We start from the raw sequence: 14992 nt of genomic DNA on the forward strand, positions 1-14992 counted from the left end.
TGCATTGTGGTACCGTCATGCATGCCAGAGCGGGGACAAAGAGATCTTCATAAGAACTGCAATATGAAGTTATCCAAACAAAGTGAAAGGTCGCTCCCCGCTGAGATCTACACCCTCCCCGTCTGTGTGGCCGGCATGTTTTGGATGTAATGCACCTCCACCTCACTTATGTTCCGAAGGTTGGCTCGCTTACGGGCAGCAACCTTCTGAGTTTTCGCAGGACAGAACTTACGAAGTGATGGGAGCAACTATACTCGATTTTTGATAAAAACACCATCGTATAGCACGGTATTAATCTCATACAAAGACAAACAAGTATCGATAAACTTCGAATATTTCATATTACGCCACGCTATGCTTGATGCTGATAAGCCCTAAGCCCCATCACACTAATACATTAATAAACATACAGATGAAGAACAACGCACGCTTCCACCTGCCTGGTATAACCCGTTCCGATTGCCATCCCATCTTACACCTTTCCAAACAAAACTTGTAGAAACCCATCATTGCACAACTCTTACTGAGCCTCTCCATCATCGGAGTCTGTTTTTTCCACACTCAACCCCTTCATCCCAGTGATGATCTCCGCGTCTTGATCAGCCATCGAGTGAGAGCCGTGGCGCAGATGGCCGTGATCTCCACTCTTAAGGAGCTGTGCAGCTTCTTCGGGTTGGATAGCTTCCTCGTGGTCGCCCTTACCATCCTCTTCTTCTTCGCCCGACAAAATGCTGCTAGCGAGATTGTCGACGTCGTCCTCATCCACTGAACCGGACATCATGCTCTCCTCGAGTCCATGGTAATCGTCTCCTTCATCAATTGAATCACGAGATAGGTAACTTTCCCCCATCTCATTAACATCGTCATCGTCATCGCTTCCATTGTCGTCCTCCTCCTCCTCTTCATCGCTTCTATCGCCACTTTCCGAGGCACTGAAATCGTCCAGCTCCAAGACTGGGTCACGCCAATACGTGAAATCGGTATATTCTTCTCCACCACTTTGGCCCAAGGTGTTCACAGGTGGAAAATAATGATCCACAACTTCACGCATGTTCACGTAGGTATAACGGAGCTTGTTGAGTTTCAACAGATCCAGGGAGACCTCTGCATTGCTGTTGATGGTGAAGATACGATTGCTCGGAATGCTGACCGAACGATAAGACAGCGCATCGGTCAGCCGGTTGCCAAAGCCAGCACAGAACGGTGTCCGTCCCGGCCCAAAAAGATTCTTTATGTCTCGCAAACAAGCCATTTTGAAAACTTCTGGCTTTCGAATGTACAGCTCTCGTCGGAGAGCAGCAATTGTCCGATCGGGACTGCAAATCGTTGGTCCGCGTGGTAATCGATAATTTTCCTGGACTACACCTGCCAGGTAGGCTCGAGTTAAATCGGCCTGACCAACATTCCTTGATGTCAGATACATGATGTTGTATCCATTGTTCACAATCTCTGTGTAAAGCTTGGCAACGCCAATGTGTGTCCAGTCCCTTCCGATCATATTGAGAACGTGCCCAAGGGCGTCCGATTTGGTAATTGTTCCATCGATATCTGAAATAACAATTGGTACATCGTACCTCCAAAGGTACATGTATGCTTGACAGGTGGCTCGGTTGACAGTGAAGCTCATTGGGTTGGGCCCAGGTTTAAGTCCCAATGACTTCAATTGGTCGCTCGTCAAACGCAGGGTTTTTGCGTAATTCCGATTAGGGTCGCCAGCACCTTCTGGGGGCGTTTGTGGGGGGGTATGGCCCATAGCTCCAAGATCAGAATCAGCTCGTCTGTGAGTTGAGATCACAGGTGTCTTTGGTGCCTCTGTATCTGCGTCGCTGTGATACCCAGGGTCAGAGGCTGCATCGTTGAGCACGGTAGAGTTAGGAATGCCTGCTAAGGCTGCTCTCTGACTTGCTGCTTCTTTTGCCTCCTCACTGCTGTATATCCAAAGATTTCCGTGCTCATCAGCACCAATTAAAGCTCCAATGTCATAGTTACCTTCCAACTCCTCGGAAAGAATCTTACGTGCGATGACCTCCGCCCTAAAAGCATCATCATCGCTACTCTTGTAGCCAGTCATGTCAAGCATCAAATCTCCCGTATCTGTGACTTGTGTAGGAATGTTTGATGCGGAGAGTCGACTGGATAGAGCCAATGCACGTTCGATAGCTTCTTTGGTCGGAAGTGGAGGCGGGCTCTGCGATCTTTCGGTATGAGAGTCTGACGGTCCATCGTTTGTCTGTAGCGTTGGTGTCAAGGAACGGGTTTGTCGTTCCCTTTCTGACCCATCGGCATTGTATTTTGGAACGGCATCATCCGTATTGCTACGCTGTCCGACCTGGATTCCAGACCAGTCGCCTGATATAGGCCGGTCGTTAGAAAATTCTGGAGAGCCTGTTAATGGCGTGAGAGCACCTGTCAAGTGTTAGAAATATCCACGCCGACACTTTATAGAAGCGAACATACTCAATCCAGTAGTTCGTCGTGGGGCTGACGAAGACAGCACACCAACACCGGGTCTAGTTACACTAGCTGATCTGGCTTTCCCATTCACGTTCTCTAAATCTAAGAAATCTGGCTCGGACAAGTTCGGTACATTTTGCCCTTCTGGCTGCAGAGGCGGGCTCGAAGCTGGGGATACCAAGGGAGACGTTTGCATCGCCTCTGGAATATTATCACTTGTCTCAAACACAAAGAAGGCTTCTCCTCCTTCCCCAAGCTTCATGGCATAGTCTTGTTTCGCATCGTTGACTCGAAATTCAACCTTCTTCTCATAAGGTCGTAATAGGGAGAACTTCCCGAAGCGAACATGGAAGGGAGAGCACGCCAGGGTACCATCTTCTTGCTCTACCACGATAACATCAATCGCACCGCTGAGCGTCGCAGGGTTTATAGAGTTCCATGTCTTTGAGACTGATCCGCTGATGCTTCGGACGTACTGCATAATGTGCTGGTGCTCAGGAGGATATCGCGGGAGGGTTCTGGCTAAAGGAGGGAAAGGGATGCGCGAGGTACGTAAGGTCGACGGTTGTAGCGACAGATGGCTGAGATGTCAGAGTTCGACCATGAGATAAAGTATGACAGCTTTTAATGTGCCGATGTCCAAGGTCTGTTCTCTGATGTGCCCGCGCTGAGTAGCGATTCGATATATTAGGTAGAGATTTGAACTTGCTTGGATGGATTGTTTGCTCGATCGGATGGTAGAGGATCTTAGGAATATACAAATAGATATTGTTGAGAGAGAGACTGTTAAATCGGCGACAAGAGAAAAGAAGGTCTCGCAAGTTTGATTCACGTTGAGGAGAGTGGTGAGAATTATTGCGATCCTTCAGAAGTTCTGGGGTTTTGGCGGGCTGACGTCCGCTCCATCGCAAGAGGCTATCCCTGCTTGAGATGCAGCCACAAATACGCCGAGGTATTTTGTTGTATTTGCTGTGCTCGTACTCCGTGAAAACCTTGGAAGCAAACTCGGAGGTCAGCTGTACTGTCGTACCAGATGCTTAGACGTTCTAGTGTCTCCAGTCACCGGTACATTTTATGAGTACAAAGTTCGCGAAGCAGATAAATGACATCCAAAAACGTTGAGCCCCAGATAGAGAGACCACATGTACGGAGTACTTCGTATGTGTCTGCACTTTGCTTTGACTCCTGCAACCCTCAGGTTCGCTGCCGGCATGTGAACAAATTGTGGGGGCCCCGTTTCACAGAGTTCCGGAGCAGGCCGAGCTCGGCCCGTAGTTGTTCGGGTTGAAACCGATTGCGTGGCCGGGCTCCCAGCTCGTTGATTCGACGTCACTGACAGCAGCAGCGTCGGGTGTATCGATAGCTGCATGCTACATTTCGATCCTTCGAAGACTTTGTGGGATTTGCCCCAGAACTCATCTCTTCCTCTCCAATCCAGACTATATATACGGCACCTTCATTCGAATAACCAACAAACTCTTCACTCATACGTCGTATGTAGTCGTGGTCGCTCTTGAGGTCTGCGCCACCGTCAGCGAGTTTCAGGTGCTGGAACTAAAGCACAATTATACCTCCAACAGTGTTCAGATATTACCAACAAACTTCCGCGAAGTAATTTCCACAATCATTGCGATGAAGTAGGTGGGAGCATTACCGCAACAGTATCATCAGAAACGACAGCCTCGAGTCAGCCTAATCCAACCTCTTCCGATCCTCACTTCCAGGTACTTTCATCACTTCGAGGTACCTTCAACATGCCGGCGGATTATAGCTCAACAGCGAAGGCGTTGGCCCTACCTATTTCTCCGTCTCCATCTCCATCCCCCAATTCCGAGCGAAACGCAGCAAGACCGCCGTGGTCCAGAAGGCTATCCTCAACCTCACGAAGACCAGCCAGCAACTCTCCATACTCTCAGCACAGCCGACCAACATCGGCTCTAAACCAAGTGCTCTCGACTGCCACAACAATATACCAGCGGGTTTGGAAAACGTTTAGATCTTTGTCACCGATACAACAAGTACTCGCAGCTACAGCCCTTATATGCATAAACGTCTTTGGAATTCTCTTCCTGGTATATAGCGAAAAGATATTCCACGTCCTCGGACCATGGGCAAAGAAATGGCATGGTGTGACAGGTGGCTGGGTGGTGCTGTGGATCATAACGTTCTTCTGTGCATTTCCTCCGGTCATAGGATATTCTACCGCGGTAACAATATCTGGTTTTGTGTATGGGTTTCCGGGAGGATGGTACATTGTTTCGACAGCTTCGGTAGCTGGTTCTCTGGCCTCCTTCCTCGCATCACGAACTATATTCTCCTCCTACGTTGAGCGTTTAGTTGGGAACGACAAACGCTTCGAAGCCCTAGCTCTAACGCTGAAGCACGATGGCATCAAGATTCTGTGTATGATTCGTCTTTGCCCGTTACCATACAGCTTGAGTAACGCAGCCATGTCCACGTTCCCTACAGTCCACCCATTGGCGTTTGCAGCAGCAACAGCAATAACATCGCCGAAACTTCTCATTCACGTCTTTATTGGGAGTCGAATGGCAGTCATTGCCGAAAAGGGTGGACAGATGAGTACAGGAACCAAAGCTATAAACTACACGTCCATGATTCTAGGCGGATTATTGGGCGCTACGATGGGCTGGATTATTTACAGCCGTACGCTGAAACGAGCGAAGGAGCTCGAAATCGCAGAACTAGAATCAGGACAGAGAGAAGTAGGCAGCCCGGCGCTCGGGAGAAGATATTCAGACGAAGAGATAGACTCCGCGGCGCTGATGAACGACGATGACATCTCATTATGGGACCACGAAGATGGTGGATTCGAAAGGAGAATTGAAGACCCGAGTACATACCGAGATGAGTTTACAGATGACGAGGATGTATTTGCGAGCGGCGATGTAGATGAGCCCAGAAATAAGACCAACGTCAAGCCGTGATGTATTCCTATGGGAAAAGAGTTAGGATTCTGAATTTTGTCGTACTTGGTTCAGATCAGAGCCTCGAAATCATGATCGAGGATTGCATCTCAGAATATTAGGCGAAACAATTGTCAGCTCGGATTCAGGTCATTGGGCGGCGTTGGCGTTTTAGAACTCTACTGATATAGAATATACCGATTTAAGTTTGAAGTATTGTGATTCTTATTGCTGAAACGTGCTATTTCGCCACTAGTCTATGCACGCCAGTTTTCTTGCAGTACCTAATGCATCAACAGCGGCCAGCAGGAATTTCAATTTTGTTTCCAAGCAGACTAGAGGCAACCTTGAATCCGATAACACGTTAGGTGTCCCAAGAGAACAGGCGAATAGACGATGTTGAATCATGATGTACACTGTGTGTTAAAAGTTGACAGCGAGCACCAAATGAAAGGTTGTACACCGAAAATCTTTATTTAATTGAGTTATTATTCTTCATCAAAGTGTCCTCTGCCCTATCATACTTACAAACGCACTGTTCCTGTCGATTTCTTAACCTACCTACGTGACTATGCAAGTCTGCATCCTATGATATATATACGCTATTAAACATGTTGCTCAACCTGCATTCCACTTGCTTCCAAACGCCATCGCTAAATTCAAATCGCTACTAAACTAAAATTCACATTTATTACATATTCTTGTATTGCTGCATGAACGCCAAAGCCTGCTCCATAGGATAACCTATAAAAACTGGTCCAGTAAACACCATTTGTGGCGCTTGAGACCCGTTGTTAGCCGTTTGAGAACCACTTGGGGGTTGGATAAATGTAGGATTTTGGACAGCAGGCGGCGGCGAGGCTTGCTTTACTCTAGGTTCTTCGAGTCTAGGTGCCTGACCGTGGCCGACAGGACATCTTCCTGCCGGTTTCTCAGCTATCTTTGAGTACTCAGCAACCGCATCGAGATCGAGATCTTCAGTTCCCAGCTCTTGCTTCACCCCTTGCTGTCCATGGCCAAATGGACACTTGCCTGCTGGTTTTGGAATATGCTCTGAAGATACCGGTGCTGGAGGTGGTGAGATCGGTCTTTCATCATCCATGGGGGCCTCAAATATGGGGACTTGGATACCCCATGGCCTGCTGGGCGATTCGCCAACGCGGACCTCTTTCAAGGGCCGATCAAAACGGCTCTCTCTATCATTCTCATCATTTTGTAGCTCTGCGTCATCATCCTGTCCAAGACCATCAGCACTGACAGCATTGGCCCAATTCTCAACTCTTTCGTTGGATGTTCTTTCAAGGTCATCTTGGTCTTCGGCGTCCGTAGGCAGCATTGGCTGATGCTTTTCACCTAGGCCTTGTATCATGCTGACTAGATTCCCATATTTTGCATCGAGTTTCTTTATGTCATCCTCGTTTCTCTGGTACCGCTTCACGCAGATTTCATGACTTCGTGGAATCTCGTGTTTATGAGTCTCAAAATAAGCCGCTACCTCTTCGGGGGAGTGCTGGTCTAAGTATCGTATAGGACATTTCGCAGCAGCGTCTGTTGCAGAAGGAGGTGGGGACGCCATCGTTTCTGCGTACATCGCAGCACAAATTGGGTCAGCGGACTGATGTGGGGTAGGGTCTTTACCGTCGGAGATTGTGGGTTGTTGGCCAGAACCCATCGTCGATGGCGAATGAATACGTTGCATAGGACGTGAAAAGGGACACAAGAGTGAGCTTTTCTTGCCAGGCACCGTAAAATCTTGCTCTAAAACGGTGGAAAGTGATGTCCTACGTGCAGAGAGTCTCATATTACTGCTCGTCCCGGATATACTCGTAGATCCGGTGGATTTCGTTCCCAGAGCTCTTATCCGCTGTACGGCTCTCCTACCGTCGCGTATCGCCTCAGCAGTTTCTTGCTTCGAATGACCTTGCCGCCGAAGTGGTAAAGGTACGAATCCCGCTCTGTCGGGGGTGGTCACTTGAAGGTACGGCGGAAGCTGCAGCTTTGCTAACGTCTCAGCGATACTGGGATCCGACGGCGCATATTTATCTGCAAGGATTTGATACTGTGTAGAGCTATATTAGTGTGAGGACGCGCCAAGTGAGTGTGAATGTTGCAAAAGTTTCCAAAGAGGTAAGAATTCAGGATACATGGTTGTTATCGGTCTTAGCTGCATTTGCAGTTTCTCGATCTAGAGCTAAAGTTTCTCATCATGATAAAATAGGAGATGAAGTGAATAGAACGAGAAAGCGAGCTTACTTCAGTGTGTGCGTATTGAAGCTTGTGCTGCAGAATGGTGTTTCTGTCACTCAGAAGCTGTACTGCGTCTGCGAGTGTGTTAAAATTACTTATTAGCTCTTTGGTGAGCTCCTCGTAGTCGAGGTCATTCTCTGGCATGATGCTAATGTCAATGCGGAATGAAGAAGATGGTAGAACCATTCCTTGTGAAAGGGAAAAAGATTCAAGCTTGAAAGTGGAGGCAGAACAAGCGTCTCCTGACAAATGTTGATGAATTCGGGCTCCGATAAATACCCGAAAGCCTTTTCAAAGGCTCCTCGCGGTGGACAAAATAAGTGGCAGTCTCACGATATTTCTTCAATTAACTCGACGAAATATCACAATTAGCGCATCAACTTAGAACGACATCAAATATTCCGTCGATAATTTTAAGTAAATGAGCCTTTTAGAGCTCTGCTCAAAGTCGACTTATTGAGTCTAAGGATTAGTGAACAGGTGATTGACATTTATTTAGTCCTCCGCGAGACGTCTTGGGATAGAACCTTTTCGTAATAGGTACTTGCAAAGGTTCTCCAGTCGAGTCAGGGAGAGATAAATGTTTGAGTAGGTCGATTGATTATTGAATCATGACAAGATGTTAAAGTAGTAGTAATAGATTGATGATACACAACGAAGTGTTGCTTTATTGGAGTTGGAATACTCTATACAAGGCAGAATCCCGCACAATAAAGGCTTTCCAAAATGAGACATGCAACATGCAAAGACTAAGTCGAACTTCTCATGGGACCAGTAATCTGAAAAGGAATCCCACGTTTGGTTCGAAGACTGGGGACTAACTATATTTCGGTAAGCTTCCCTACTTCTAAATTCTAACAGAATACAACAAGTCTTATGTTTCGAAGCAAGACTGCGATTTCACAAGTTTTTGTGCACCCGCTTGGACTAAACATATATTACTCGAATTGCTTCAAAGTACGCGCTGTTGAAGGAACATGTAAAGAGGAGGCGTACGCGACCAGATTTGTTGGTCTGGAGTTTGCTTCCATACAGGACATTCCGTAAGCGCGCGCCCATCGTAGAGGCACTGCACTAGAGCCTCGAAACAGTCTACGGCAGAGACCTTCTAGAAAAGATAACTGTTAAGTATGTAGCGGTTAACTCTCGTCGAGTAGAGAAAGGAAAATGATGTCAAAGACTGCCTTGGCTTGTCTGATTACTTTCGCTATAAACTACCATTCGAAGTACAACATACAACCAGGTCAGAAAGACCAATGCAGCAACGAACAGAATCACTTTTATGATCTTTTGATCACTGAAGAGCGGGAATATCAGGAATCTTTGTGTATAGGGAAGACTACAGTTTGTAGTGCGGCATTTCAGAGCTTGTGGTTGGCACAAATACGACCATGTATGTGATTGCCGGTCAACCTTTCGATCACTTTGTTGGAAATGGCCCAATACCGCGGTTGACAACATATTCTGAAACACCATCTAGGATTATGATAGCGTACTTTTCCGCGAGGAGTTGGCAAAAGCGTCAATGATAGTAAAGAAGTCCGAAAGCCGGCTCTATCGATATGAATATAAAAAGCTTTCCAGTAAAATAGTAAAGTTTTCAACCCTTTTAGACGGCAGCCTTCGTAAGAATCGGCCTAGCCTTTGAGTATAAGCATGAGCTACCGTCCTAGCCTATTGTAGTGGTCAGCACGACTTAATTCGAATATGTCCATACCTCTCCGTCTCACAGCCCCCACCGATATATGCAAACTCCTGTTCGATCAGTCGATGTGACTTTATCCGCACTGAGGAGAGTATCCCCTCCTTTCAGAAGCATTTCCCTGACTCGATGGAGAAATACACCATGATCAGGGTAGTATCAGATCTGATCTGCGTTTATGTCGTGCGAGTCCAGAACCAATAATCCTTGCTGATCATTGGATGCTATTGGGGGCGCAGACTGCTGATTGAGATGTATAGACACTTGATGCATATACGCAGAAGCAAAGTAGATATTAGCAGTGTGCCTTTTATTGGGGTACTCTGGTAAATTAGCTTTAATGATGTTGTGTTCCTACTCGTACTGCGCTGGGTGATGCTAAGGTTATGTGCTCCGCTCCGTATGTCTTGACGGAAGAAGGTGGATGATTTGATCGTCAAGGTGCATCATTGCGCCCCACTTCTACATTCGCATGCAACAATTTGTATAGAGCAGTAACTCCGTACTCGAGTACGAAGCCAGTTACAATCCTCCCGCACCTTGTATCAGACCAATTCTTCGAAAGACGTTACGTAGACCAGACAAGCAATCTTTAGACACAGCGCTTCGGGATTTCTACTCCAGCAATCATCTACGGAAGTACAGGTTTGGCCAACCACGTTGTACAACTCAAGCTCATCGCACGGCTGGTACCACCACTTCAGCCTCAAAAGCCTCCCGACATTTCTCAACACACTCCCTTGATATTTACGCTATTCATACAATCATCCATACCGCCAGTCACCACTTACGATATCACCCCTTTCACCGGCGCATCAGGGCGGCTTCATGTAGTGCCTCGGTCACCAAATTGGTCTAGCAACTGGCAGTAGGGGGTTGGCAATACCCAGAGGGATAACCCCACCGGGAACGTCCTCCAAAGTTTGCCAAAAGGGTCTTCAATGGATTGCGAATTACGGAAATCGTCTTCGAGGTCTGTTGCGACTAGCAACCTGGCCTTCCATCTACTTCCGGACGAGATTATTGAGCAGTGAGTTGGGAGAGCACGAAGCACGTTAGGATTACGTTGAGCTTATGCTAACCTTTGACTTCCTAGAATAATCCTCTCCACGAGCCCGAATGCATTTGCTTCCGTATTAAACCTGAATAGAAAGTGGCGGGCTGTAGCGCAGCAGGCGCATCTCTATGTTCATCACCTCTCGCGATGTGCCTCCTATTCGGCCGCCCATCCGTCTGCGTCGTTGTCGCAGAATGACGACGACCTTCCGCGCCTTCGCGGCTTGTTTGCGCAAGAGATAAAACGGAATCTGTTCGAAGCGTATTTACGACCCAAGGAAACAATCATCAGTCTAGTCTCAACCTCTATAAGTTCCTCCTCGGCCCCGGGTGGAGAGGCTTTCCATTTCAGCATTTCTCCAAAGGGACACTTTGTCTTAGCATACAGTTCATCACGAATTCACGTTATAGATGTCGGGGGCCCCGATGTCGAGGTTAAGCGGGAGCTGAAAATACTGCGAAGGCCAGCATCTGCCACGATCACAGATGATGGGTCGCTGTTGGCTGTTCTTGCGACGGACCTTCAGGTTGACATGTACGATTTGACGGGAGAGCACCCCAAGCATACGCATGCTGTCGCCCTAGATCATTCGCCACGAACTATCGCCTTATCACCCACAGGCGCTGTTTTGGCTGCGGCGTACGATTCTGGGGTAGAGGTTTCATCATTAGATTCGACCAATTCGAATACAGAGAGACGGGCGGTAAAGTGTTATGCCGTAGATACGTTGTGTTTTTCACCTGATGGGACACAGCTATTAGGGACCACTATGCAGTCGAGAAATCCGAGTACCGTCATTCTCACGGCACCATACTATAATACAGGGGGCGCTATGCCCGAGGAAACTGTCAGTATTAGTGCTTTGTGGACCACATCCATACTCTTTCCTAATGGCAGTCGAGACTGTAGTCACGCAGTCTTACTCCCAAGCCCTTCAGATGAAGAACCCACTTGGGCGTTTACGTACGATCGAGTGTTCGAAACGTTCCGCGCTGTGCGTATCGACGATCTTCGAAACGGCACAACTTACTTTACGGGGCCGTTACCAGATGCCACATCTGTTGCTAAACTTCTACCGAGCACGTTGCCTACTTCTACCCAGCGAGGAGACCTTGTAGCTTCGGGCTTCCAAGGCTCTATATGGCTCTACGGAGTTCCTGAAGACCTCGATGCTGTGCCAGTCGTTTCTCACGCAGTGAGCGGCAATACTGATAGTGGAATAAGCACGCCGTCGACCCAATTAGGACGGCGAAATAGCGCTCCATCTCTTCGGTCTGTTCATAGGCAACGAGAAACTTTCAGTCGGACACCGCAATGGCAACTTCTCTGCGATCGCTTTCGAAATACATTTGTTGAGGGGCGCAAAGTTGGCACCTTAGAGCAAGTCAGCACCATGAGCTGGGTTAGGGACAATGATAATGCGGTATACGGTGAAAGACTTGTTGCAGTTGCTCCTGGTATTGGTCTTAAGTCACCTAGCAGCGAGTGCTGGGAAGAAGACGGCATGAGTCCTGTGGACGGCGGGCGTATATCTATTCTAGATTTCAATTACGCTGTGAGAGACGGAAAGAAAAGCTTCATTACCATTGAAGTTGGCAACAAAGAACCCGAAATCCTGGAGGAGGAGCATAGGGATTTGGATACAGAGGTAGCCATAGTGAGGAGGCGGACCGTTGCACAGCGTCGAGGAAACCGAAGTCATGTCTCCCGTTCTGTTGTAGTCGCTCCCCATATACCTCATTCGGAAATACCTCCGTTACCAGCGACCGAAGACGATTTAGGTGATCCTTATGGAGCGCCGCCTCCTATTCCCAGAAGATTAAGTGACCAGGAAACTACTTCTCAGCACATGGAGGACCCTTCTATGGAGGAAGTACAAGAGGCACTTGATGCGCCATACTCTCACACGAGCCCGCGCTCTGGTACAACCCTTCGACGAGCCGCTACAGCTGCTGCTGTTAATCGACGACTCCACCCCCGTGCGGTCGCACAGGATCATATAGAATATCGTCGTGCAGATGGCCGTGAAGAGCACCCGCATGAGAGCGATGCAGATAATTGGGTTCCTCCTCCACCCCCCTATTCAAAGGATCCCTTGCCTCCACTGCCTGAACATATTCAACGGTCCTTATTAGCGGAAGCAGCTCAATCAAGACACTCGATGACTCCTCTATTCGACGAGTCTCCTGGCTTAGACCTTAGCCCATTAGCACGTTCACGCACTCTTGCTCCTACAAATACTGGTAGAACCCGGCGCGAGTCGTTTCCATTTCAGAGAAGTGTCAGTGATCATACAACCATGAACTCAGACCGCGTTTCGATAGATGAAGACCGCGCGCGGCCTTCTTCAAGTCCTGGGTCACCAGAATTTGATGATCTTTATGATGTGTCCCCTCAAGGAACACCTCCACTTGCTCCACGTACACTTGCCACATATCAGATACCAAGGCGCGCTGTAGGCAATCCAACGACCAACGACCAAATTCCTAGCCCACATATGAGAGCTACCTTACTCGAGCCAGTCTCCCCGCTGCCTTTGCCGAGCCCTTTGAGCGACCTTAACGAAAGTCAGTCTCATGAGGTAGTCACGGCTGATCGCGATGCGGAATTGTTGAAAGCGGAAGCACCGACCCTGAATCTTGACAAGGAGGTTCCACCACGACCGACCGAAGAACATCATTTGACCCGAATGCCATCGACGATACCAGTAGCTGGAGTGCAACAACAAGCCATTGAGTCAGGACGCTCTGTAGCGCCAGAACCTGTCCCATTTCCCGCTGAAGACCCTGTGACACCAGAAGTGTTTCCTCTTATGTCGAAACGTGTAAGGACTGCACCTACCATGCGTTCACCGAGCGCGGTCGATGAAGGTCTGGTTGTAGATTTCAAAAGAAGCGAAACAGTGCCAGCGCCATCAGTCAGGTCCGCGAATGCGTCGAACGCATCTGGGATGGTGCATCCTAGCGCTGATCAACTTGCTCGATTGAATAGTCGTCAAGGTCGTCCACAAGGGATTGCTGATCCATCCCGGCGTATGTCTTCCGGAGCGAACAGCCAGCATCGACGATCTGGAAGTGGCAATCGACCTGCTTCGTCAATAGGATATTCACAGCCTCACAATCCACATCAGAAGCATCATGCACCTCCAGTAATTACAAATGATCTACCGGAAAGATCGACTCCACCACGTGCTGCGATGGGCGCATATGGTTCACCAAGCAGAAACGGCGTGCATGGGAGGCCGAATCACCTTGGCCAACTAAGTCCCGAAAGTTCGAACTCGCCGCAGCGCTCATTTGGGAATGGAAGCTCAACTCGTGGCAGCCCGTCAGGTCTGCGCCCCCCAATGCCACGATTGGAGACCATTCATAGTATAACTTCAAACGGCGATTCATCGGTGTTTGTTCCTCCAAAGTCAACTGGAATTTCGAGGAATCCTAGCAGAGCGGAGCGGAGCGCTGCGAAGAACATTCAGGACGCCAAGAAGAAAGGCTGGAGGCAGAGTATATATGGACCGAAAAGGGGAAAGAAGCTAAAGAAAGACAAGTATGGCGATACTGCGAGTTCGGCTGGTTGGACCGATGTGTCTTACGGCTCCCCTAAGGAAGAGCAGAAGAAGAGCGGGAAGTGTATGGTTATGTGATATGTGATATGATACCCTAGTAATGTCGATTTGGAGCACGAAATAATATTGGAGTGTTAGTTGTTTATAGGTCTCAATTGTCCATAGACAGTTAGAGCTGATTGCATGTCGCTAGTCTAGCTATGGGAAGATCTAAAGTTAAGAGAGTACAAGAAAGACTTCTCCAGTTCTCCAAATGCACGAGTTTATTATTTGAATTGAGTTCTAAATCCCCAGAACTATTCCAAGATAGCTCGGAATCAGCGCCAGTCTCATTAGTCTGTGAGGGTCGTAATAATGTTCTAATAGCAGCAGATACCCTAGGTAGTCCTTGATTCGCACAATTGGAGGAAAATAATGCTTTGTAGCATCGGTTCCATATGTTGTGTGCAGGTGATAATTGCTAGCGGTGACGTGAAAAGGTAGATAGTAAGTGGGTTGCATCTTAATCATGATTTACCATCTCACATCTCACATGTACCTTATTCCATTCCCTTGTGAGTAGTCATCCATCACTAACAATGGGCCTCCGACTCGTGGTGAGTAAGGTGGCTTGAAGATGTTGCTAGTGAACTAATCAAGAGAAGGACATAAGGAATCTCACAGGTGGTCAAAGAGAGTTATCGAGAGGCAAAATACATATGCTGCAAAATAATGTGAAATTACATTATCCTATTTCCTCGTTCTGTTACCAATCATCAGCTTACAGATAGCAGGTGAATACTTGGTGAATCTACAACCAGACTAGGCATAGGAATTGGGTTTAAAAACCGTGTTTCGCGAATAAAATGTCTTTAGATAACATCATTCAAAGTGTGGAAGATGATCTGAATGTACTCCAAGAACAACATGTTTCAGCATAAATTAGGAGAACATCAGCCACTGCTTCAAGGCCCTTCTCTAATCCTAGCTATATCTACAAAGTTACCCAAAGCTCTTCTAGAGTTTCACCTTTCAATTTTCCACGTTTAGATCTATTCGGCGTG

General features: G+C 47.8%; 4 protein-coding genes across 4 annotated transcripts; 2 read left to right on the plus strand and 2 right to left on the minus strand.

Annotated features, from left to right (window-relative positions):
* Positions 1 to 520: 520 nt before the first annotated feature.
* GLAREA_05377 (HAD-like protein) lies at positions 521 to 2935 on the minus strand (the record flags this gene model as incomplete). Its single annotated transcript, XM_008078666.1, has 2 exons — positions 521 to 2406; positions 2458 to 2935. 2 exons carry the CDS (start codon positions 2933 to 2935, stop codon positions 521 to 523), a joined length of 2364 nt encoding a protein of 787 aa, XP_008076857.1.
* Positions 2936 to 4208: 1273 nt separating this feature from the next.
* On the plus strand, positions 4209 to 5399 carry GLAREA_05378 (uncharacterized protein; the record flags this gene model as incomplete). The annotated part of the gene is made up of 1 exon (XM_008078667.1): positions 4209 to 5399. The coding sequence occupies one exon, from the start codon at positions 4209 to 4211 to the stop codon at positions 5397 to 5399; it is 1191 nt and encodes a 396-aa protein (XP_008076858.1).
* A 670-nt stretch (positions 5400 to 6069) lies between these two features.
* Positions 6070 to 7769, minus strand: GLAREA_05379 (uncharacterized protein; the record flags this gene model as incomplete). Its single annotated transcript, XM_008078668.1, has 2 exons — positions 6070 to 7437; positions 7632 to 7769. The coding sequence occupies 2 exons, from the start codon at positions 7767 to 7769 to the stop codon at positions 6070 to 6072; spliced, it is 1506 nt and encodes a 501-aa protein (XP_008076859.1).
* A 2499-nt stretch (positions 7770 to 10268) lies between these two features.
* On the plus strand, positions 10269 to 14027 carry GLAREA_05380 (3-carboxy-cis,cis-mucoante lactonizing enzyme; the record flags this gene model as incomplete). Its single annotated transcript, XM_008078669.1, has 2 exons — positions 10269 to 10357; positions 10424 to 14027. The coding sequence occupies 2 exons, from the start codon at positions 10269 to 10271 to the stop codon at positions 14025 to 14027; spliced, it is 3693 nt and encodes a 1230-aa protein (XP_008076860.1).
* Between the last annotated feature and the right edge of the window lie 965 nt (positions 14028 to 14992).

The sequence above is a fragment of the Glarea lozoyensis genome (assembly GCF_000409485.1).
Source record: "Glarea lozoyensis ATCC 20868 chromosome Unknown GLAREA10, whole genome shotgun sequence".
Classification (NCBI taxonomy): Eukaryota; Fungi; Ascomycota; class Leotiomycetes; order Helotiales; family Helotiaceae; genus Glarea; species Glarea lozoyensis.